Raw genomic sequence first — 26,550 nt, 5'->3', positions numbered from 1 at the left:
TGGATAAAAGCTTCCTTTTCCCCATCGCACGGGCCTTTGCCTCAAAGAAGCTCAAGTAACATTGATGCACTTCTTGGTGATTAAAATGGTAATCTCACATGTGAGATAGTCCAGAGGTTGGCTGGTAAGAAGTGGAATGATCCCCCATTTGGAATTTAGAAATATTGTTGGAACAGAACACAGGAAGCCTTACTCTGCATTTAGTCTGCAAATGATGAAAGTGAGTTGACAATGGAGCAGTTTCAATGTTTTAAAATACTTGAGGCAGGATCACAAATTGCTTCTGAAACTTTATGAAAATCCCGAGGTCAGTTTCATTGCATAACATTAGAAAACACATTCAAAAACTTCCCTAATGCCAATCATAATCTTCCAAGGCTTTCTAGATTCAGGGATTCTGTCTTTGGATTTGTTTGCAAATATCACAACATTTATTTAAAAAAGACTGAGGCAGAAACCAGGAACATGCACAGAAACATACATAAAAGATAGAAGCAGGAGGAGGCCATTCGGCCCTTCGAGCCTTCTCTGCCATTTATTATGATCATGGCTGGTCATCAAGTTCAATAACCTGATCCCGCCTTCCCCCCATATCCATTGATTCATTTAGCCCCAAGAGCTATATCTAATTCCTTCTTGAAATCACACAATGCTTTGGCCTCAACTACTTTCTGTGATAGTGAATTCCAGATTTACCATTCTCTGGGTGAAGAAATTTCTCCTCACTACAGTCCTAAAAGGCTTACCCCTTATCCTCAAACTATGACTCCTAGTTCTGGACTCCCCCACCATCGGGAGCATTCTTTCTGAATCTACCCTTTCTAATCCTATTAGAATTTTATAACTTTCTATGAGAACACCCTTCAACGCAAACAAATGTAATCTTAACCGACTTAGTCTCTCCCACCATCCCAGGAATCAGCCTCGTAAACCTTTGCTGCGCTCCCTCCATAGCATGAACATCTTTCCTCAGACAAGGGCACCAAAACTGCACACAATAGTTCAGGTGCGGCCTCATCAATGCCCTATACAATTGCAGTAAAACATCTCTATTCCTATACTCAAATCCTCTTGCTATGAAGACCAACATATCATTTGCCTTCTTTACTGCCTGCTGCCTTCCAGTGACTGATGCATGAGGATACCAAGGTCTCGCTAAGTATCCACCTCTTTTAGTTCACCCCCATTCAAATAATAATCTTCCTTTCCACATTTGCTACCAAAGCGGATAACCTCACATTTATCCACATGATACTGCATCTACCATGCATATGCCCACTCACTCAGCCTGTTCAAATCCCATTGATACACCTTTGCATCCGCCTCACAGCTCACCCTCCCACCCAACTTTGCATTGTCTGCAAATTTGGAGATAATACATTTAGTTCCTCGTCCAAATCATTAATATATATCAACAGTTGGGGTCCTAGCACAGATCCCTGCGGTACCCCACCAGTACTGCCTGTCAATCGGAAAAGGACCCATTTATTCCAACTTTTTGGTTCCTGTCTGCTAACCTGCTTTCTATCCATCTAAAGACACCAGCCGCAATCCCATGCGCTTTAACTTTACATAGTAATCTGCTATGTGAGACCTTGTCGAAAGCTGTCTGAAAGTCTAAATAAACCACATCCACCGGTTCTCCCTGGTCAACCTCTATGGTTACATCTTCAAAGATTTGTCAAGCATGATTTACCTTTCATAAATCCACGCTTACTTTGTCTGATTATACCACCACTTTCCAAATGCTGTGCTATTAAATCCTTTATAATGGACTCTAGCAACTTCCCTACTACCGACGTTAGGCTCACTATCGTTCCTGGTTTTCTCTCGATCTCCCTCTTTGAATAGCGGGGTTATATTAGTTACCCGTCAATCTGTAGATTAGCTACCCTCCAATCCTTTTAGAAGGATGAGGGGGGATCTGATTGAGGAATACAAGAAACTAAAAGTGATAAATAAAGTAATCGTAGACCAAATGTTCCGAGAGATCATAGATATAGGTTGAGGGGCGATAGATTTAGAACTGAGATGAGGAGGAACTACTTCTCGCTCAGGGTGGTGAATTTGTGGAACTCACTGCCCCATAGTGCGGTGGAATTAGAGTCATTAAATGGTTTCAAGGAGGAAATAGATATATTTCTGATCAAAAACGGGTTAATGGGATATGGGAAACAGGTAGGGAGGTGGATTTGAGACCGATCAGCCATGATCTGATTGAATGGTAGAGCAGGCTTGAAGGGCTGAATTGCCTACTTCTGCTCCTAATTCCTATGTTCAAGTAGGAACCATTCCACAGTCCAAAGAATTTTGGAAAATTACCACCAATGTCCTTAAGTACTCTGGGGTGAAGATTATCAGGCCCTGGAGATTTATCCATCTTCAATCCTGTTAAGTTCCCCAAAACCATTTCTTTACTAATACGAATTTCCTTTAATTCCTCACTGAAACTCGGGTTTCTCAGAACTTCCGGTACATTATTCTGCCTTCCTTTGGGAAAACAGAAACAAAGTACGATTTAATTCCTCGGCCATTTCTTTATCCCCGGTTGTGAATTCCCCCGTTTTTGATTGTAAGGGGCCTACATTCATTTTAATCAAACTTTTTCTCTTTACATCCTATAGAAACTTTTACAGTCAGTTTTTATCTTCCCCACTAGCTTATTACTTTCATATTGTATTTTCCCCTTCTTAAATCAATCCCATGGTCCACCATTGTTGAATTTTAAACTGTTCCCAATCCTCAGGTCTATATTTCTTTTGCGAATTTGAGGTCCCTTCTTTGAATCCAATACGATCTCTAATTTTCCGTGTAAGCCATTGTTTGCCATAGTTTCCTTTCCACTCTTGTGCCAAATAGGAATAAACAACCTTTGGAGTACACCTATTTGTTCCTTGAATGTCACTGTCCTTTCTTTCAGTAATGTTTCCCAGTCCATCATAGCCAGTTCATGCCTCGTACAATCATAGTTACCTTTACTGAGGATCAGGAAACAGACCTGTACATTTAACGCAAGTTATGAGGCATCTACTGGAATCGATCAAAGGGAACAAAGTAACTCTGTACTTGGACAAGTATGAGCCGATCAAACAGGATTTGGATAGGACATGTGCATCATGGCTGACTATGCTCGTTGCATTTTCTGAGGCCATCCACCATGGATACAAATCAGAATATCTTTTTCCAATCTCTACGGGATGCTGACACTGCTGGTTTGATCAGCATTTATTTCCCATCCCTAGTTGCCCTTGAGAAGGTGGTAGTGAGCTGCCTTCTTGAACCGCTGCAGTCCTTGAGGTGTGGATGCACCCACAGTACTGTTAGCGAGGGGGTTCCAGGATTTAGACCATGCATAGAGCAGCAAAATGATTTGTGTGTTCCATCCATACAAATCATGACAAGGTAGTGTTTAGGTACAAAAATAAGAAGCTAATGCACTGTTCGTCTTCATCTCAAGAGGGCAGGATTACATTGGGATAAAATGTTGTTTCAGTTGCACAAAGCTTAAGTCAGACCCCATTCTGAAGTACTGTATTCAGTTTTGGGTACTGGATCTCAGCAGACATTTTGGCCTTGGAATGGGCTACAGCACTAATCCACCTGAATAATGAGAGGGCTTAAAGGGTTACTATCTGAGAGTCTATTTTGTATTCCTTGTGCACCGGTGACAGAATTCGGAACAAGAGGGCACAACCTTAAGATCAGAGCTAGATCTTTTAGGAATGAAATGAAGAAGCATCATCGCATACGAGGAAATCTGGAAAACTCGTTACAAAAAGACGAGGAAATTGGATCACCCCAAACTTGTAGGACGAACATTAGATTTTTGTTAGAAAAGGGTTTCAAGCAACATACAGCAAAGGTGGGCATGTAGAATTGAAGTACACACTGTACCCTAATTGCCACAAGATTCCAGAGGGGACTAATGGTCTACTCATACTTCAATTTATTCCATTGTTAAACTCGTTAGAATGTTTTGGGTTCGTAAAACCTTGACGATTTTCACTGGAGACATGTATTTCATCAATGACTCCAGCAACATTAAGTTTATTTTGTTTTGAAATATTTAAATATATGCTTGATATTATGGATAGTAGTAACAAGCTGGTTAATGCATTTGTGTTAATTTTTGGAAATTACTATTTGAACAATTAGTGTTCATTAATATCACGCTGCGCAATTACAAGGCAGACTGAAAAAACAAATGTTCTCATTTTGCACAAACAATAGCCTCAGTAAGGCTGTCTAACATTTTGCTTCGAGCTCAGCATGTGAAACTTAGTTGGGAGGAGATGGTTATTTGATAGTGTTAGTCTGCGGGAAGAGTAGTTAAAAAGAGGAAAACTGGATACAATCAATTTGATGCTCCAAAGCACATACATTCAGAGTTTTAAAAAGAAATCCAACTGTACCAGGTTGATCTCACGGAAAAGTGGAGGTATGGATAAGGGCAGGACAAAAAAACGCATGTTGAACGGAAGGACCCTGGGAAGCAGCGATGATCAGAGGAACCTTGGTGTGCACCAATTCCTTAAGGTAGTAGGGCAGGTGGATAAAGTGGTTAAGAAGGCATATGGCATATTTGCCTTTATTAGCCGAGGCATATGCTGAAGAGCAGAAAGGTTGTGCTGCAACTGCAGGGTTAGGCAACAGCTAGGGTATTATGTGCAGTTCTGGAATCCACATTATAGGAGGGATGTGATAGCACTGGAAAGGGTGCAGAGGAGATTTACCAAGAGAATGCCTGGGCTGGAGAGTTTTAGTTATGATGAGAGATTGGATAGACTAGGCTTGTTTTCCTTGGAGCAGAGGGGACTGACATGTATAAAATCATGAGGTGCATAGATAGAGGAGACACAACAAAACCTTTTCCCTTGATGGAGGGATCAATGACCAGGGGGCATAGATTTAAGGGGCAGGAGGCTTAGAGGGGATGTGGGGAAAAGCTTTTACACCCGGAGGGTGCTGGGAATCTGGAAGTCACTGCCTGAAAGGATGGCGGAGGCAGAGCCCTCAAAACATTTGAGAAGTATTTAGATGTGCACTTGTGATGCCAGGACATACAAGGCTATGGACCAAATTCTGGAATATGGGATAGAATAATTAGGTGGCTGTTTTTGACCAGTGCAATAGCGACGGGCCGAAGGGCCTTTTCTGTGCTGTAGACCTCTATGACACGAAAACAGAATATTAAAATGGTCCCTACTTACCACCAGAGATTGCTCTAGAGAAACTTGCCGATCGTCCTTTTCAACTGTACGCCTGCAATCCGGACACACCCAGAGTGGAAGGTGCAACATACTATTCGTTTTTGGAGACGTAGAAAGTGCCATTTTGTTTGGGTTTGTAATCCCACTCTCTGAGAGTGAAGAGTCTTTGCGTTCACTTCGACACAGAAGACATCGTTCTCCTGTTGAGTATGGTGCCCTTTGACCCAGACCAAAGGTGAAGGGTGTCTAAATGGAACAAATGAGAGGTGAGGACACCATCCGGAGGCACAACAAAAAATAATGTATGTAAATATCCGCATCTTTATACATTATCTGTTTCATTGATTTCTGAAGTAATTGAGGAACATTTTCCATTTTATTATTTAACATTCCAAGACTTCGATATTCTGAGATGGTATTTTGCAATTTTCCCCTATTTTTCTGAGAGAAATTCAGATCAGTCAAGGTCTCGTACCTCACATATAACTTTCAGATCTAGAGCGTAGACTGAACATAATGTAAAGATGGACGGTAATATAAATTGCAGATTGCTTGTACCCTTGTGCAGAATTTGAATTGCATAGCTCTGCAAACAATTAGCTAGTTGTTCTTAAAGCCAGTAAACACAACTATTTATCTGATTTTAGTCAGCACAATTTTCAATCTTGCTGCAAAAACCTCATTTTCCATATTTGTTCCCAATGAAGTGATTCAGGGAGAGTTCTCCGAACACCCAAACAAATGGAGTATTCTGCTAATACCAACCCAGAATCTAGAGCCATAGATCTACGTACTGGGCCTGTCTGGAAGGTGGCTTGAAAGCTGAGATAGTAATGCTGCCATTAAGACAAACGCTTGCTTTGAGAAATACAAGTCACCTTTTCCCCAAAAGGGATATGTTATGGAGTCAGTTATCTGATGGTGACAGTACAAATGAATTCATGAGACAACTGAATGACAGCACAGATTGAAAGACTATGGTGAGAAGGTAGTTTAGATGGGATAAGTCAACATTGAGCAACTGGTCTGTCAGTTCAGATACTCCCACTCTGTCAGCATGGATGAAGTGCTTGGTATTGCATAGCAGAGATTGAGAACTTGTTCAATGCAAACTCGAGAAAGTTCCACATGAAACCAATGCAAAGTATCTCCAATATACCATGCCATGATACGCATATGGGGTACTATCATATAATGAAGAAAATCCGATCTAGCCACTTGTAAATTACATTCTTTCTAAAACAACCTTCACAAGCTGGTTTAGCTCAGTGGGCTAGACAACTGGTTTGTGATGCTGAACAAGGCCAGCAGCGTGGGTTCAATTCCCGTACCAGCTGAGAATTCTGAATTCTCCCTCTGTGTACCCGAACAGGCGCTGGAATGTGGCAACTAGGGACTTTTCACAGTAATTTCATTGCAGTGTTAATGTGACACAAGCCTACTTGTGACAATAAAGGTGATTTAACTTTTATCAAAAGAAACGGAAAGGGACATTTGGGACTACTGTAAATATGCAGGTCTATCGGAACACAGCTTTAACAAACTAGCTATTGTCTTGAAACGTGTTCATCGATACCAAGTGGGTTGAAGCAAGCAGGCTCCTCCAAGGAGTTCTGTGGCAGACAGCATCATAAGAAGCCATTTGTCTATCAGACAAAATGGCTCCAGGCCTCCAACTGTTAAAATAAATTCTAGCAAGATAGCCTCAAATCTTTAACAATTTTCATTCACAAAGCTAAATGCTTTAAATGGGTCAGACAACCTGGAGCAGAGCCTCATATCAATGAGAAATATGCAAAATGGAAGAAGGTCTTGAGAAATCAAATTGGGAAAGATTATTTCTACTGTTCAGTGATTTTCTATCATGAGGCAAAATCTCAAGATCTGTCCTACAAACTCTAAGCGGGGATGTGATAGGAGGAACTTCTCTTCAGACATAGGCTATCAAAGATAAGTCAATAAGGGACAAGAAGTAAGTGGTTTGAGTACTTCATGACAATGCATGGGGTCTAAATTCAGACCCCACCAATGGGAAGTTGTGATAAATTGGTAACTTTGAGGTTAACATTGGATTGATACGCATGAAAGCTTCCAGACAATAACCTCCAACATTTTCACTATTGTCATTCAAGAAGGGCAGCCTTCTACCCACACCCTGTCTGGCTTGTATGTGGTGCTAGTCCCACACTGAATCTAGAGACTGGCCGGCCAGCACTTTCTTTCACAAAACTGTTATTCCTGTCCCCCTTCTCAATATGGTCAATATTTGGACATCTTTGATGTGATTCTCCGCCCCACCGCCGGGCCGGTGAATCCTGCCCCGCCGCCGGATGTTCCGCCGCCGGTTTTTCGGCGGGGGCGGGAATCGTATCGCGCCGGTCGGGGGCCGTTGGCAGCGGCCCCACTCCCGATTCTCCACTCCGCGATGAGCCGAGTGGCCGCCCGTTTTCAGCCAGTCCCGCCAGCGTAAATTAGACAAGGTCCTTACCAGCGGCACCTGGCTCTGCGGGCAGCCTGCGGAGTCCTCAGGGGAGCGGGGGGGTTATGGCCCCCGGCCCGGGGGGGGGGGGGGGGCACGGTGGCCTGGCCCGCGATCCTGTGCCACGGCGGGCCTGTGCCGTGGGGGCACTCTTTCCCTCCACGCCGGCCGCTGTAAACGTCCGCCATGGCCGGCGTGGAGAAGAACCCCCCTGCGCATGCGCTGGGATCACGCCAGCACACGCTGGAGCTCCCGCGCATGCGGCAACTCGTGCCGGCCGGCGTTGGCCCTTCGGCGCAGATTGGCGCGGCGCCAAGCCCTTCGATGCTGGTTGGCGTGGCGCCAATCCCGCCAGCGCCGGCCTGGCCCCTGAAGGTGTGGAGGATTCTGCACCTTCCGGGCGGCCCGATGCTGGAGTGGTTCACACCACTCCTCAGCGCCAGTATGGCCCGCCCCACCGGTTAGGGGAGAATCCCGGCCCTTGTGCGCAGTCAATGGAAATGCATGCAGATGATAATTGTTCATCGACTGAAGAAATGCCCAGGCTGTGTCTTTATTGTTTGATATGGAACATAAAATTACATATATTTTATGTATCGCCAACGTAGAAAAACAAATAGTGGAGTAGCCTTCAGAGGTGAGTGGCCTACTCCTGCTCCTCATTCCTATGTCAAATACAAATTCTTGTTGCTGATGAATAACGGGGTCTAAACAACAAAATCTCATATTAATATAACATCGCCAATGTATTAAAACACCCCAAGGTACTTCATTGGAGCGTTGAAAAGAAAACCCTGCCACATAAGCTTTGTCAAATAAGTGGGTTTTAAAGAGTACCTTAAAAGAAAGGCTGAGAGTCGGGGGGTTTTAGTAGGGAATTCCAGAGCTTCAGGCCCTTGCAGCTGAAGGCGCAGCCACCAATGGTGGAAATGGCTGAAGTTGTGGTGCTCGAGGCCAGAATTGGGGGAGCACAGATATCTTGGAGAATTGTGGGGCTGGAGGAGATTTCAGACAAAGGGAGGAATTCAGAATGAGATTTAAATAAAAAAGGAAATGAACCTGGCCAGTGACCCGACATGGGATTATTTTTAATGAGCCTGTGACCTTGGTGCCCTTTATTCATTTTAATACAGCATACTAATATTTATTTTCAAAATGAAAGAAAGAATAGTAAAAGGAAGAAATGTGCTTTTTAAATGGGTGCTCATAATCACGTCACCAAATCATAAAAATCATATAAACAATTTCAGGCACGATGGAACTATTGTTTAGTTTTTCAGGCTTCCCAAGTAAATTTAGCCAAAGGAAATTCTTGTGGAAGTATCAAGGAAACCAAGTGCATATTTTGAGTTTCTGAATGCCACAATGAATGGCTTGTATGTTCTGATAATGCAGTGTATTTCGATAAATAAGTTTGAAAATCTCAAAGCCATGGATCAGCCAGCAGACAACAGAGTAGGGCAGCACGGTAACATGGTGGTTCGCACAGTTTTGCTTCACAGCTCCAGGGTCCCAGGTTCGATTCCCGGCTTGGGTCATTGTCTGTGCGGAGTCTGCACATCCTCCCCGTGTGTGCGTGGGTTTCCTCCGGGTGCTCCGGTTTCCTCCCACAATCCAAAGATGTGCAGGTTAGGTGGATTGGCCATGATAAATTGCCCTTAGTGTCCAAAATTGCCCTTGTTGGGTGGGGTTACTGGGCTATGGGGATAGGGTGGAGATGTGGGCTTGGGTAGGGTGCTCTTTATAAGAGCCGGTATAGACTCGATGGGCCGAATGGCCTCCTTCTGCACTGTAAATTCTATGAGTGCGGAATTCAATAAAGCCCAAGAACAAGCAGATGAAGTTTTCCTGGTGTCCATTTGAACTGTGAAAGAACACCCTGCAATAAAACTGTAGATTTTCCCCTTAAAATGATTTCTCCTGACATTCAAGTTGTAAGATGTACAGCGGCAGAGCTGCAGGCGATTCCCTGGTGCTGATAGACATCGGTGATAAACTGAGAGAATTCAGGTGGCGCATGTTGCACGATATTCAATTTCCCACACTCACCATCAACACAGCCTGGGAAAGGGACAATAGGAGGCAGAATGCATCACTTAGTGGACAACTTGAACAATCGACGTATGGACCTAAACATCTGTAGAAAATTACTTTCTGCAAATCTTAAATTTGTTTCTCAACAAAGGTTTGCAAAATGTGATTTATTAGAGTTTGATTATCTGGAACAAAACAGGTACGGTGGCCACAGATGTTTGGGCAGCAAATTCATCAAATTTACAGTGCAGAAGGAGGCTATAAGGCCCATCGAGTCTGCACCGGCTCTGGAAAGAGCTCCACACTTAAGCCCACACCTCCACCTATCCCTGTAAGCCAGTAACCCCACCTAACCCAAGGGTAATTTAGCATGGCCAATCCACCTAACCTGCACATCTTTGGATTGTGGGAGGAAACCGGAGCACGCGGAGGAAACCCACGCACACACGGGGAGAATGTGCAGACTCCGAACAGACAGCGATCCAAGCCGGGAATCGAATGTGGGACCCTGGAGTTGTGAGGCAACTGTGCTAACCACTGTGCTACCGTGCCACCCACAAATTGGGGTGAAGCCATCCAGGCCTGTACATTGCCTCGCTCAGTTAGCCTTTCACCCACAATGCAGTTTTGCAAGCATCAACCAAATTGTTCACATGTACACCTCTCCTGAACAACACAAGAAAAAAAAATACTGGACTGTCAGGTCAGACAAGAGATCAATCTCTCCAATCACCTGACTGTAGTGGAAGCATGCTCAAATCAATCAGTGACACAAAGCAGGACAACCGTTGTCTCCAATTTTAACTTTATCTCACTTGTTCTTCATTCCACAATTAAAATGTATTTTTCGTTTTTAAGCAATAACTTTACATTTACATTTCAAAACGTCTGACCATTTGGGAAGGAGTGTGGTTGAAACAAAATCGGAAAGGGGCTGTTTAGCACAGGGCTAAATCGCTGGCTTTGAAAGCAGACCAAGGCAGGCCAGCAGCACGGTTCAATTCCCGTACCAGCCTCCCCGAACAGGCGCCGGAATGTGGCGACTAGGGACTTTTCACAATAACTTCATTGAAGCCTACTTGTGACAATAAGCGATTTTCATTTAATTTTCATTTCATTAGAGAGCAAATGAAATCACTTGAAAAGGTAGAGTGATGCGTATAGTCGAGGTGTTTAGTTGCATCAATTCCAATGCTAAGATGGCTGAGAACATGCATCAACCATCAAGCAATGGGATAAGAAAAAGGGGGTAGCACAGTGGATCATTTTTGGAAAATCCAAGAAGTAATTGTACTTACTTAGTGTGACTCCTGGGAGATGTTAGAAAATTGGATTGAAGATGTTGAGGCCAATTTAGGGGTTAACAGCCTGAGGGTACAACTGCTAGTACTGAATCGGAGGTATACACCCACACCTGGACTGAGTTACATTGTCACACTTAGACTTAAACTCGCTAATAAGAGCTCAGCCAGGGTCATTCCTGCCACGATGGCACAGTGGTTAGCACTGCTTCCTCACAGCTCCACTCTCCCGGGTTCATTTTCAGCCTCGGGTGACTGTGGAGTTTGCACTTTCTCCCAGTGTGTGCGTGGGTTTCTTCTGGATGCTCCGGTTTCCTCCCGCAGTCCAAAGATGTGCAGGTTAGGTGGATTGGCCACGCTAAATTGCCCTTTAGTGTCCAAAAGGTTAGGTGGGTTTACCGAGTTATGGGGATAGGGTGGATACGTGGGCTTAAGTAGGGTTCCAAGGGCCGGTGTAGACGCGATGGGCCGAAAGGCCTCCTTCTGCACTGTAAATTCTATGATTCACTCAAGATCCATTGTCCTCCAGGACCTCTGCTTTAACCAGTAATTAGCCCGTTACACAGACTGATGGCCTCTTTTGTATTTGGAGGTTCGTTGCATATTCATAGCATGGCACTGTCCTTGTGTATAAAAGGAAGTGGATAATCAAAAGTCCAGACAGCGATATGTTCAAGTCTGGACACTCCAAGACCAGAACCATCTTTGAGGGCTGGGCAGAGCTCAGAGAGATAAAGGAATTCTGTTTGAACAAGTGGCGGAAGAAGGGTTTGGAGAACAATCAGATGAGGCCATGAAAAGATTGCCACAGAGATAAGCTTTCAGACAGGGTCTGAAGCGGTCTCACTACCAGCAACAATATGTTCTATAATGCTAGTATTGTTTTGTCTGTCTAAGTGGAATTGAGAGCTACATGTTCATTTTACATGCTGTTTAATGGGAAATCGTGTGTTAGGGTTAAGAGATAGAACATAGAACAATACAGCGCAGTACAGGCCCTTCGGCCCACGATGTTGCACCGAAACAAAAGCCATCTAACCTACACTATACCATTATCATCCATATGTTTATCCAATAAACTTTTAAATGCCCTCAATGTTGGCGAGTTCACTACTGTAGCAGGTAGGGCATTTCACGGCCTCACTACTCTTTGCGTAAAGAACCTACCTCTGACCTCTGTCCTATATCTATTACTCCTCAGTTTAAAGTTATGTCCCCTCGTGCCAGCCATTTCCATCCGCGGGAGAAGGCTCTCACTGTCCACCCTATCCAACCCCCTAATCATTTTGTATGCCTCTATTAAGTCTCCTCTTAACCTTCTTCTCTCCAACGAAAACAACCTCAAGTCCATCAGCCTTTCCTCATAAGATTTTCCCTCCATACCAGGCAACATCCTGGTAAATCTCCTCTGCACCCGCTCCAAAGCCTCCACGTCCTTCCTATAATGCGGTGACCAGAACTGTACGCAATACTCCAAATGCGGCCGTACCAGAGTTCTGTACAGCTGCAACATGACCTCCTGACTCCGGAACTCAATTCCTCTACCAATAAAGGCCACACTCCATAGGCCTTCTTCACCACCCTATCAACCTGGGTGGCAACTTTCAGGGATCTATGTACATGGACACCTAGATCCCTCTGCTCATCCACACTTCCAAGAACTTTACCATTAGCCAAATATTCCACATTCCTGTTATTCCTTCCAAAGTGAATCACCTCACACTTCTCTACATTAAACTCCATTTGCCACCTCTCAGCCCAGCTCTGCAGCTTATCTATATCCCTCTGTAACCTGCTACTTCCTTCCACACTATCGACAACACCACCGACTTTATTATCGTCTGCAAATTTACTCACCCACCCTTCTGTGCCTTCCTCTAGGTCATTGATAAAAATGACAAACAGCAACGGCCCCAGAACAGATCCTTGTGGTACTCCACTTGTGACTGAACTCCATTCTGAACATTTCCCATCAACCACCACCCTCTGTCTTCTTTCAGCTAGCCAATTTCTGATCCACATCTCTAAATCACCCTCAATCCCCAGCCTCCGTATTTTCTGCAATAGCCTACCGTGGGGAACCTTATCAAACGCTTTGCTGAAATCCATATACACCACATCAACTGCTCTACCCTCGTCTACCTGTTCAGTTACCTTCTCAAAGAACTCGATAAGGTTTGTGAGGCATGACCTACCCTTCACAAAGCCATGCTGACTATCCCTGATAATATTATTCCTAATGTAAGATACATGTAAGCTGTTCAAATTTTAAATATTGTTTTTCTTTTGTTATAATAAAGTTTTATTTGCAAAAATAACCAAGCCCTATTTCTCATGCAATCACTCCTAAAACGAATCAGTCTTTCCGCACAGATTTAAAAATACAAAGAAACGTTGCCGTTCTCGTCCAGTATCTTTTGTTTTAAAATATTTTTATTCTCCTCCATTTTCATATTTTCTCCCAAATTTACACCCACCAACAATAAACAATAATCAGTAACGAATGCAATGTCAATCCCCATATCAACAACAACAATCCCATCCTCCCACCAAACCCCCAAACAGCATCCCACATGATAACAAATAACAAAAAGGAATCAGGAATCACGCATAGTCACCATTAATACATAGTCAGTCCCCTCCAACCCCCCACCCGCCTAACGTTCGATGTAATCCAATTCTCGAAAGTGCATAATGAATAACGCCCATGAGTTGCAGAACCCCTCCATCCTTCCCCCCAGTTCAAATTTGACTTTCTCAAGAATCAAGAATTCCAGGAGGTCCCCCCGCCATGCCAGGGCACAGGATGGAGGGGTTGATTTCCATCTCAACAGGATCCGCTTACGGGCGATCAACGATACAAACTTGCCTCCGCACCCGTTTCCAACCCTGGCTGGTCCGACACCCTGAATATGGCCTCCCGAGGGCCCGGGTCCAGTTTCACGTGCACCACTTTAGAGATTACCCTAAAAACCTCCTTCAGGTAATCCTCCAGCTTTGTACAGGACCAAAACACATGAACGTGATTTGCGCCCCCCCCCCCCCCCCCCCCCCCCCCCCCCCAAACGATCACACACATTTTCTACCCCCTCAAAGAGCCGGCTTATCCTCGCCCTTGTGAGGTCCGCTCTATATACCACCTTCAGCTGTATCAGCCTGGACTCGCGTGAGGTGGCGGTGTTCACCCTCCAGAGCACCTCACACCAGAACCTATTCTCCATACCCTCTCCCAACGTTTCCACCCACTTTGCCTTGATCCCATCCAGCGGTGCCTTCTCCTCTTCCATGATAGCCCCGTAAACCGCCGACACTACTCCCTTCTCGTCCAGTATCTTAGCCACTGTTGGGATCTGGTCTGGCGTCCGTAGCAATAGCTTCGTTCATGATTTCAAGACCTGGTCCAATGCTTTAAAAGCCAAAAAATAATTTTGGAATGTATTCACTGTAATAATGTGGATACAGTTTAAGCCAAATCGTGCACGGCAAGCTCCCACAAACAACAATATGTTAATGATCAGATATTTATTTCATTTTTGTTGGTTTAAGGACATATCGAGCCTGGGAAAACATCCCTGCTCTTGTCTGAAACAGTGCCTCAGGATCTTTTATGTCCACCAGAAGTGCCATCGTTCAACATCTTATCAAAAGATAGTACCTCCATCAGTGCAACGCTCCCTTGGCACAATCCTTTCAAAGTGACAGAGAATGGCAAGCTGAAATAGTTAACGCGCCCAATAAATAAGGTTGTCTAGTTAAGGTAGTAGAAACATATGAACATACATCCATGCAAACATATGAATTAAGAGTAAGGGTGGCATGGTGGCACAGTGGTTAGCACTGCCACCTCACAGCGTCAAGGACCTGGTTTCGATCCTGGCCCCGGATCACTGTCCGTGTGGAGTTTGCACATTCTCCCAGTGTCTGCGTGGGTCTCATCTGTACAACCTAAAGATGTGGATTGGCCACGCTAAATTGCCCCTTAACTGGAATAAAAATATTGGGTACTCTAAAAAATTTGTTTTAATGAATTAGGATTAGGCCCTTCAGTCCCTTGAGCCTGCTACACCATTCTGTAAGATCATAGTTGGCTGATCTGATCGTGGCCTCAACTCCACAATTCCATCTACTCCCCAATATCCTTTGGTTACTTTATTAGTCAAAAATCTAGAAATGTCTGCCATAAAAATATTCAATGACCCTGCCACCATTGCCTTTTGAGAAAGAGTTCGAAAGACCCGTGACCCTCCAGCGAAAAACATTCTCATCACTTTCTGAAGTGGGAGACCCCTTCATTTTTAAACTGTGTCCCCTAGTTCTGGTCTTTTCCATAGGGAAAAGTCCTTTCAGAATCCACCTTGTCAAGTCCCCTCAGGATCTTATCTGTTTCAATAAGATCACAGCTTGCTCAATCTTTCCTCATCAGGTAACCACCCTGCACAGTTCCAGATGTCATTCCAGTGAACCTTCTCTGAACTGCATCTAATGCATTTATATCCTTTCTTAAATAAGGAGACCAAACTGTGCAAAGTACTCTAGACGTGGTCTCACCTGTACAATTGTAGCTAGATGTATATGCAAATGCATGAATAGGATGGGAATAGATGGATACGGTCCCCGGAAGTGTAGAAGATTTGAGTTTAGACGGTCAGCATGGTCGGCGCAGGCTTGGAGGGCCGAAGGGCCTGTTCCTGTGCTGTACTTTTTTGGTTCTATGTCCTTACTTTTATATTCCATTTAAGGATAATGGAACCCATGACATTTTAGAAGAGGAGTCAAACATAAAAGTAAGAATGTTTTCTTCAAATATACAGGGTATTGATGAGACCACATCTTGAGTGGTGTGCGCAGTTTTGGTCCCTTTATTTCAGGAAGGATGTAAATGTATTCGAGGCAGTTCAGAGGAGTTTTAGAGTCATAGAGCTTTATAGCACCAAAAGATGCCCATCGGCCCATCGTGTGTGTACCGGCCACCAAACACCTATCTATACTAATCCCATTTTCCAGCACTTGGTCCATAGCCTTATATGCTATGGCATTTCAAGTGCTCATGTAAATTCTATTGAAATATTGAGAGGGTTCCTGTCTCTACCACCCTTTCAAGCTGAGTTACAGATTCCCATCACCTGGGTGAAAACGTTCTTCCTCAAATCCTCTCTAAATCTTCTACTCTTTACTTTAAATTTATGCCCCATGGTTATTGAAAGGAGAAGTTTCTTTCTATCTAGCCTATGTATATCCCTCATAATTTTGTACACCTCAATAAAGTCCCCACTCAGAAAACAACCCCAGCCTCTCTTCATAGCTGAAACACTCCAGCCCAAGCAACATTCTCGTGAATCTTCTCTGCACCCTTTCTAATGCAATCACATCCTTCCTACAACCTGAACTGCACACACTACTCCATCAACACCTCCCTGCTCTTATATTTTATGCCTTGGTTAATAAAGGCCCTCGCCTTATTAGTCCTCTCAAAATGTATCAGCTCTGACTTTTCACGGTTAAAGTGCAATTTTCACTATTCTGTCTATCTGACCAGCCTATCTCTATCACCGTCTAACCTAAGACTTTCCTTGGGTTACCAGACCATCAATTTGCATTTCATTGGCAAACTTACTGATCATACCCCCCACATTCCCATCTCAATCATTAAAGAAGACTACAAGCAGCAAGGGACCGAGCACAGATCCTTGAGATACACCATTGGACACAGGCTTCCAGTCATAAAAACAATCTTCCACCATTTACCCCTCCTGCCACGGAGCCAATTTTAGGTACAATATGCCAAATAGCCCATGGCCTTCTTGATCACTCTCCCAAGAGGTGTAGCCATCTGGGATGGGCACTTCCAGAATACAAAATGGACGCTCACAAAGAATGTAGGGAAATGTGGACAATGCTAGACAACAAGCAGGCACAGTGCCTGAATGTATATTTGGGAAGCAGTTACCAGACGGAATCGAAACTCTGGGTCGATTAGCATATTGATGGCCCATCTCCGAGGAACAAAGGACTAACACTCAGGTAGTTGATACTGTTACAGACATCCCGGCGCCAGAAAGACACAAACAAAGCAAGGCCAACGGCCACCTAAGACACGCCCAGCCATCAGGGCACCCACCCCTTTATTGGTCAAGATCGATAACAATGATCGAGAAGCTGCCCAATTAATTGGGGCCAAGTTTAAGGCCCACCTAAAAGCGCGCAAAGCCCCTCCAAGTATAAGAAGGAACCCCCACGAGAGATTCACTCTCTTGGATTTGGCTCTCAGGCGGAGAGACCCATCCACCAGCATCACCAGAAGCAAGTAAGTTCAAGGTCAACGCTCGCTACCAGACGGACGACATTAGCTGTTCTCCTGTATCTCTTCGAACCCAACAGCCTCAGATCCGAACAACGGCCATTGTTCCTCTGACTAAGTTGGCACCCGAAGTTAAGTATAGGCTTTAGCATTAGAGATAGTTTAGTTTGTAGTACTGTTGTGCATGAGTAGATCTTACTGTGTGTGTAAATAAATAGTATTGACTTTGAACTGACTAAATGGTGTATTGGCTCTTTGATCGGTATTCGGGTTGAACCTTGTGGCGGTATCGAGAGATACCTGGCGACTCTGAAAGTAGAAACATAATTAGGATTAAGAAAGGCGACCTTATTAACCGCCATATTTACAACCAGATAAACAGAGCAACAGAGGGATCTTGCTAAAAGGCTTACTGAAGACTATGTAGACTACATCAACTGCACTGCCTTCATCTACACATCTAGTTACCTCCTCAAAAAATTAAATCAAATTTGTTAGTTCTCCCCCTGACAAAGCCATGCTGACTACTATTGATTAATCCTTGCCTCTCCAAGTGGAGGTTAATTCTGTCCCTCAAAACCTTTTCCAATAATTGCCGTACCACTGATGTTAGATTCGCTGGACTGAAAAAAACATCTTTTCTGTACTTCCCTTCTTGAATAACGGTACATTAGCTGCCCTCCAGTGCTGTGGCCAGAGAGGATTGGAAAATTAGCATCAGATCCCCTGCAATCTCCTCTCATGCCTCACACTCTGTTTTCACTTGAGGATATAAATAACATTCTAGAAATAAATGTGAATCAAGAGATGAAAGGGAAGAACGATAAAATTATTTTAATCACCGGGGAAAGGGTACTGAGAATATTATTAGAACCAAAAGCTGGCAAGTTCCCATGTTCTGATGGACTACATCCTAAAGTCTTTAAATAAGTGGCGGCAGAAATAGTAAATGCATTAGTTTTAATTCTCAAATTGCCTAAATTCTGGAATGGTCCCGTCAGATTTGAAAATAGCAAATATTCAAGGAGGGAGACAGAAAACAGGAAACTAAAGGTGAGCTAGCTTAATATGTCATAGGGAAAATGCTGGAAATACACATTTTTGACATGCAGCACATCCACAGGATCCCCATTATCGACGTTGCTCAGGATAAACAGTGGGAAAAGCAAAGAGTGACATCAGAGAAAGGCAGACCGTCCGTTCTGGTAGTGGCGGTGTGCTGAGCAGATGCACATCAGGTGGCTCCCCTCCCAAACGAACCCAACAGAGGCAATTTATCGAGAATTTCGGCTTAAAAATCTCACCAAAAGGCAGCGAAAGGCACACAAAAGGAATGTGCCTGGATATAATAATAAATCAAGGGGACGGCACGATGTAAGGAGCAGCAGCGAAGGAAAAGGGCAGGAGCTGCGGGCGCGCAGGCAGATGGCCCCACGAGGCGAGGCGGAGGTTCAGGCGAACCAGGAAGGGGAGAAGCTGGCAAACCGAACAGTGGAGCAGGAACAGGACGTGGCAACCATCCCCACTCCCGCACAGGGGGAAGAATGGGAAGTGCTGAAAAGGGAGGTAAATGCCATAAAGGAAGCGATCAGGACGGAGCTCAACTTGATGATGAAGGTGGTGATGTCGGAGGCGACAAACAAAATGCAGCAAACCATCAAAGGCCTGGAGGTGCAGGAGAAAACAATCCTGGAGTTGGAGAAGGCCACCTCGGACCACAGCGACAGGATTGGAGCACTGGAAACCGAGGTGAGAAGGTTGGTGACGATCCAGGGGAACCTAAGAGAGAAAGTGAAGGAATAGGAAAACAGGTCCAGGCGGCAGAGCATCAGAATAGTGAGCCTGGGGCAGCACAGTGGCGCTGTGGGTTAGCCCTGCAGCCTCACGGCGCCGAGGTCCCAGGTTCGATCCCGGCTCTGGGTCATTGTCCGTGTGGAGTTTGCACATTCTCCCCGTATTTGCGTGGGTTTCGCCCCCACAACCCAAAGATGTGCAGAGTAGGTGGATTGGCCATGTTAAATTGTCCCTTAATTGGAAAAATTTAATTGGGCACTCTAAATTTAAAAAAAAAAGAATAGTGAGTCTGCCAGAGGTGATAAGAGGGCAGAGACCCAACAGGCTACATCGCCCAAATGCTGGGCAAGCTAGTGGGGAGGGAAGGCTTTCTAAACCCCTCAGAAATTGACAGGGCACACAGGTCGCCCCGGCCCAGGCCCAAAGCCGGGGAGCAGCCCAGAGCGATTATCGCGAAGCTGCACCGGTTCCAGGAATGGTAAAAAATCTTAAGGTGGGCCCATCAGGTGAAATCGTGCATGTGGGAAGGGAAGAACATAAGTGTGTACCAAGACATTGGGGCGGACCTGGCAAAAAAGAGGGCCGAGTTCAACAGAGCAAAATCAGCACTCTACAAAAGTGGGATGCGATTTGTGATGTTATTCCCGGCCAGACTCTGGGTAACATTCAAAGGAAAGGAACTGTATTTCAACATCCCAGCGGAAGCTGACGAGTATGTTAAATCGAACAAATTGGGGGAGGAACAATCGCAACAACAATGAAAGATGCAGGGGCGGAAAAAAGAATCAGAACAAAGAGCGGAGGATAGACAATAATATCACAAACTATATGCATATGTTCTCTGTTTTACATGGGTCTGTGCTGCCTCGTTTTCAGGCTAGTCTCTTCTCTCAATGTGATGAGCAGGAGCAGAGCAAGGGGAGCGAGAATGTGAAAAGCAGACAGGAGGGGGAGATAAGGGGTGGAAGGAGGAAGGTAAAGCAGGGCCAGAGCTGGGCAAGTACTGGAAAGGGAGCCACCGTACTAGCGAAGAGGGCCAACACGAGAGGGCAGAATGGAGGGCTTCGGCGCACCACTCAGGGGAGAGGAAGCGCCTGGCAATAAGGGGCGGTGGGGGGGTGGAGGGGAAGTACACGGGGGGAACAGAGGGACAGGCGATAAGAGGGAGGGGTGAAAGGGATCAGGGGGGAGCGCAGAACAAAAAGGAAGCAAAGGGAAAGTTGAGGTGAGAAATAGAACAGGAGCAGGGCGAGGAACCACGATGGTGCCGCAAACAGCCACTCGGGAGGGGATCAGGGCAAAGGGAGACCCCGGAGAGCAGGGGCACACCCACGTGGTGTACACATAGCTGGCGGCCATGTTGGGTGCCCCCTGGACAAAGGGAAACCCTGCAGCACTGGGGCCCAACCTCAAAGAACAAAGAAATGTACAGCACAGGAACAGGCCCTTCAACCCTCCAAGCCCTGCTGCCCGACTAAACTACAATCTTCTACACTTCCTGGGTCCGTATCCCTCTATTCCCATCCTATTCATGTATTTGTCAAGATGCCCCTTAAATGTGACTATCGTCCCTGCTTCCACCACCTCCTCCGGTAGCGAGTTCCAGGCACCCACTACCCTCTGCGTAAAAAACTTGCCTCGTACATCTACTCTAAACCTTGCCCCTCTCACCTTAAACCTATGCCCCCTAGTAATTGACCCCTCTACCCTGGGGAAAAGCCTCTGACTATCCAGTCTGTCTATGCCCCATATAATTTTGTAGACTGCGAGAGCTGCGACCGCGGCCATTTGGACGGCCCCCTAACAAAGGGGCGCGTTCACCAGGTAAGTATGGGTGATCCCGCAGGAGCGGGGGGTCAGAAACCCCCCCCAGGATTGTTACCTGGAACGTAAGGGACTAAACGGCCCAGTGAAAAGATCCAGAGTCTTCGCCGACTTCAGAAGCCTAAAAGCAGACATAATCTACTTACAAGAGATGCACCGGAGGGAGAAGACCGACTGCTAGTAAGAAAGCCTGGGTGGGACACTCATGTTACGGGGAGAGGGCAAGGGGAGTGGTAATACTAATCAAGAAGAGGACGAGGTTTACAGAAGCCAAGACAGTCACGGACCCAGGAGGATGGTATGTCATGGTCTGCAGTGTCCTGGAAAGGGCACCGGTGATACTGGTAAATGTGTGCGCTCCCAACTGGGACGACACAGAATTCACAAAGACCGTGGCGGAAATCCCCGACGTTGACACCTGCCGACTGATTATGGGGGGGGGGGGGGGGGGGGGACCACTTCAACTGCGTACAGGACCCACTGACCAACCGACCATACCCAAGAACGGGGGAAAGGCCTGGCATGGCTAAGGAACTAGGAGCATTGATGGAGCAGATGGGGGTGGTGGACCCATGGAGGTTCCGACACCCAGGAGAAAAAGAATTCTCATATTTCTCACAAGTGCACAAGGTATACACCCGTATCGACTTCTTTGGAGTGGGGAAAACGGTGCTTCCAGGGAGATCATGGGAGCGCAAAACCCTGCGATCGTCAGCTCCGACCACACTCCACACTACATGGATGTGAGGTTGAAGACAGGCTGTGCCCAGCGCCCCACATGGAGACTGGACACGAACCTCCTGGCCGACAAGGCCATCTGCCAAAAAACATTGCGGGCCATAGGTGATTACGTTAGTAACAACCCAAACGGGGAGGTCTCACCCTCCACGTTTTGGGAGGCACTGAAGGCCATGATTAGAGAGGAGAGGTCATAGCCTACAAGGCAAACAGAGATAGGAAAGAGAGGGTGGGCAGGCAACTGGTGGACTTCATTCTAGAAGTCGACAGAAAATACTCCAAAGCCGTAGAGCTGCTGGCGGAGAGGAAAAAGCTGCAAATGGACTTTAACCTGTTATCCACCAGGAAAGCAGTGAACCAACTCCGCCAGACACATGGGACCTTCTATGAACACAGAGACAAGGCAGACCGCCTATTGGCTCACCAGCTGAGAAAGCAGGCAGCCACGAGGGAAATAGCGCAGGTCAAGGATAGCAGGGGCAGACTGGTAACAGAACCAAAGCAGGTCAATCGGGCATTTGAGGCCTTCTACCAGGGACTGTACACCTCCGAGCCCCCCAAAGGAGACTCTGGGATGAAACAGTTCTTAGACGGATTGGAACTACCAGTTGTGGGGGAAGACAGAAGGGGGAAACTGGAAGCACCAATAGATCTGGGAGAAATTATGGAGAGCACCAGCTCCATGCAGGCGGGGAAGGCACTGGGACCCAAACGGGTTCCCGGCGGACTTCTAATAAAAAAACTTGCACCAGTCCTGACCCCACACCCAAAGGACTTACTCATGGACTCACTGGCAAGGGGAACTCTGTCTGCCCCCCCCCCCCCCCCCCCCCCCCCCCCCAACGCTAGTGCAGGCCACAATTTCACTGACACCCAAAAAAGATAAAGACCCGACGGAATGTGTATCATACAGACCCATTTCACTGCCGAATGTGGATGCGAAAATACTCACAAATGTCCTGGCCAAAAGGCTGCATACCGGAGGTGGTCGCACAGGACCAAACGGGCTTTGTCAAGGGTAGGCAGCTCACAGCGAACATCGGGCGGCTGCTGAATGTAATAATGACCCCCCCCCCCCCACCACCACCCTTTTCGGGCTACAAACTTAACCTGGGCAAAAGTGAGGCATTCCCAGTGAACCCAAAAGGGGGGAGGGGCGGGGCGGAAGGGCCTCCCGTTTAAAACAGCCCAGAACAGATTCCGTTACCTGGAGGGGGCAGCACGGTAGCCTTGTGGATAGCACAATTGCTTCACAGCTCCAGGGTCCCAGGTTCGATTCCGGCTTGGGTCACTGTCTGTGCGGAGTCTGCACATCCTCCCCGTGTGTGCGTGGGTTTCCTCCGGGTGCTCCGGTTTCCTCCCACAGTCCAAAGATGTGCAGGTTAGGTGGATTGGCCATGATAAATTGCCCTTAGTGTCCAAAATTGCCCTTAGTGTTGGGTGGGGATAGGGTGGCGGTGTTGACCTTGGGTAGGGTGCTCTTTCCAAGAGCCGGTGCAGACTCGATGGGCCGAATGGCCTCCTTCTGCACTGTAAATTCTATGAGATCCAGATAGCCGGAGACTACACCGATCCACAAGTGGAACCTGACCAGCCTGGTGGAAGAAGTAAAAAAGAACCTACAAAGGTGGGACTCACTGCCACTCTCCGTGGTGGGGAGAGTGCAGACGATTAAGATGAATGTGCTGCCGAGGTTCCTCTTCCTGTTTAGATCCTAACCGATCTTCATCCCCAAGGCCTTCTTCCAGAATGAAGACAGTCTAATAAATGAAGACAGTCTAATAATGGGGTTTGTGGGTGGGTGGGGGGGGGGGGGGAATCAAAGGGGGCTTTGCTTTACCGAACCTACAATGCTACCACTGGGCAGCAACAGCACAAAGAGTGAGGGGATGGTACACAAACCTGGCGCAGATTGGGTACAAATGGAGGAGGCATCCTGTAAAGGAATGACCCTCCGGGCCCTGGCTACAGCAGCACTCCCACCCTCCTCAACAAGATGCACAACGAGCGTAACGGCCATGTTGAAAACCTGGGCCCAGCTGAGACAACACTGCGGGATAACTAAAATGTCCCCCAGCTGCGGCAATCATAGATTCCCCCAGCCATGCTAGATACCACCTTCAAAAGATGGAGGTAGGATGGGGTGGGGGACTTTTACATAGGGCACAGACTGGCAACACTGGACGAACTGACGAGGAAGTGGAAACCAGCAAAAGGACTGGGAATGAGACATCTCCAAATGAAACATTTCCTCCGCAAAGAGACAGTTACGTACCCTGGGGCTCCAGAAACCACATTACTAGAGGACCTGATAGCACCCCCTCTTTGCTGCCTGTGCCTATGTGGGAAAACATACGGACAGTTATTGGACAGAGCTCGAATAGCACTGGGCGAGACCAGATAAAAATGGGAGGGCGAACTGGGGACAGAAGTAGGGTAGGGACTCTGGAGCGAAGCATTGAGCAGGGCTGTCTGTACCTCCTCCTGCACAAGGCTCAGCCTAATGCACTCAAAGTGGTGCACAGAGCGCACCTGACCAGAACCAGAATGAGCAAGTTCTTCCCAGAGGTTGAGGATAAATGTGAACGGTGCCAGAGGGGTCCGGCCAACCACACCCACGTGTTTTGGGCTTGTCCCAAACTTGTGGGGTTCTGGACAGCCTTCTCCCAGGCAATGCCCAAGATTGTGGGGGTACGGGTGAAGCCATGCCCAATATTGGCAATTTTCAGGGTCTCAGAGCAGCCAGAATAACACATGGGGAAGGGAGTTAACCCCCTTGCTTTTGCTTCCCTAATTGCACGGCAGAGAATCCTGCTCGGCTGGCGATCGGCAGCACCACCCACAGCTGCAGACTGGCATGCTGACCTCTCGGAATTTCTCCACCTGGAGAAAATGCCATCCGAGGGTTGGAGGAAGGCTCCCTAGATACTTGGGAGCAGTTTGTCGGTCTGTTCCAAAACCTGTTCAAGGCCAGCAATGAGGAGTAAGCTAAGAATAAAAAAAACAAGATAGAGGAGGAACCAAAGGACTGCGCAACCTTTGGGGGGGGGGGTTTAAAACACCGCCCCCACCTGCCAAAAATAAAACAAAAGGCAACATTCTGGCAGAGAAGATTTACCAGAATGTTGCCTGGTATGGAGGGAAGATCTTATGAGGAAAGGCTGAGGGACTTGAGGCTGTTTTTGTTAGAGAGAAGAAGGTTAAGAGGTGACTTAATTGAGGCATACAAGATGATCAGAGGATTAGGTAGGGTGGACAGTGAGAGCCTTTTTCCTCAGATGATGAGGTCTAGCACGAGGGGACATAGCTTTAAATTGAGGGGAGATAGATATAGGACAGATGTCAGAGGTAGGTTCTTTACTCAGAGAGTAGTAAGGGCGTGGAATGCCCTGCCTGCAACAGTAGTGGACTCGCCAACACGAAGGGCATTCAAATGGTCATTGGATAGACATATGGACGATAAGGGAATAGTGTAGATGGGCTTTAGAGTGGTTTCACAGGTCGGCGCAACATCGAGGGCCGAAGGGCCTGTACTGCGCTGTAATGTTCTATGTTCTAAAGCACAGCTGAAGCCAACAGGGGGAGGGGGAGGGGAGAAGGGACAGGGGGCATATGCAATGGGGGGGGGAGAGAACGGAAGGGGGGAGGAACCATAGACCAAACCAGAGGACGGCGAAATGTATATAGGACCAATTAAAAGCTAAAATATCTTCTGTAAAATAAAGTAAATTAACGCGGGTAAGAAAAATGTGATGTATATATACACAACTGTTTATAAATATGAGAAATGCCAATAAAAAAGATATTAAAAAAAGATCTATGTTGCTCATTATTTCCTCACACTCTCTAGGATACACCTCACCTGGGGTTGGGCCGTTATCCACTTTTAAGCCCGCTAAAACTGACAGGTCTTCTCTCTCGATGTTAATCTGTTTAATTATATCTATATCACAGTCCCACTTACTTGCTTTTTACTCGATTGATACCTGGAATGAGTGGGTTGTATTATGAGGAAAAGGTGGACAGGCTGGGCTTGCTCTCACTGGAAGTTAAACGAGTGAGAGGTGACTTGACTGAAGTGTATAAGACCCTGAATAGTATTGACGTGGTTGAGGTGGAAAGGGTGCTTCTCTCTTGTGGGCGAGTCCAGAAATAGGATACGCCATTTAAAAATTCAGGGTCGCCCTTTTAGGACTCAGATGAGGAGAATTATATTTTGAGGGTTGTGTGAATTGGAACTCCGCTCAGAAGGCAGTGGAGATCGGGTCATTGAATATTTTTAAGGTGAAGATAGATTCTTGTTAGGCAAGGGAATCAAAAGTTATCGGGGTAGCCCATCGGGAATGTGGAATTTGAAACACAAACAGATTAGCCATGATCTTATTGAATGGTGGCGCAAACCCAAGGGGCCGAATGGCCTACTTCTGTTCCTATTACACAAGTTTGTATGCTCCTCTTTCAAGAAACTATTTGCTTTCCAAATCACTTATTGCACCTGCATACCAAGTTTTGTAATTCATGTGCTACGACACAGTCCTTCTGTAGCTCAGAGTTCTGCAATCTTTCTGCACTGAAATAGAATCCACAGATCTCTACAGTGCAGGAGGCCGCCATTCGGCCCATCAGGTCTGCACCGACACCTCCCCCCCCCTCACCACCCAAAAAAAACACCCTACCTAGGCTCACTCCGCTGCCCTATCCCTGTGACCCCATCTAACCGTTAGACACTAAGCGGTAATTTAGCATGGCCAATCCATCTAACCTGCAGATCTTTAGACTGTGGAAGGAAACCGAGCACCCACAGGAAACCCACGCAGACACGGGGAGAAAGTGCAAACTCCACACAGACAGTCACCCGAGGTCGGAATTGAA

At 46.4% G+C, this 26,550-nt stretch overlaps 1 protein-coding gene across 2 annotated transcripts in view; it reads right to left on the bottom strand.

Moving 5' to 3' along the window:
- Nucleotides 1–26,550, bottom strand: part of fam193a (family with sequence similarity 193 member A) — a 304,881-nt gene that overhangs the window by 121,292 nt on the left and 157,039 nt on the right. For both annotated transcript variants that reach the window (XM_072515688.1, XM_072515689.1), the window contains exon 3: nucleotides 5,211–5,456. In XM_072515688.1, coding sequence (XP_072371789.1) covers nucleotides 5,211–5,456 — 246 coding nt within the window. The remainder of the gene's footprint in view (nucleotides 1–5,210; nucleotides 5,457–26,550) is intronic.

This window comes from Scyliorhinus torazame, chromosome 9 (assembly GCF_047496885.1).
Source record: "Scyliorhinus torazame isolate Kashiwa2021f chromosome 9, sScyTor2.1, whole genome shotgun sequence".
Lineage (NCBI taxonomy): Eukaryota > Metazoa > Chordata > Chondrichthyes > Carcharhiniformes > Scyliorhinidae > Scyliorhinus > Scyliorhinus torazame.
This window is presented reverse-complemented; position numbering and strand designations above follow the sequence as displayed.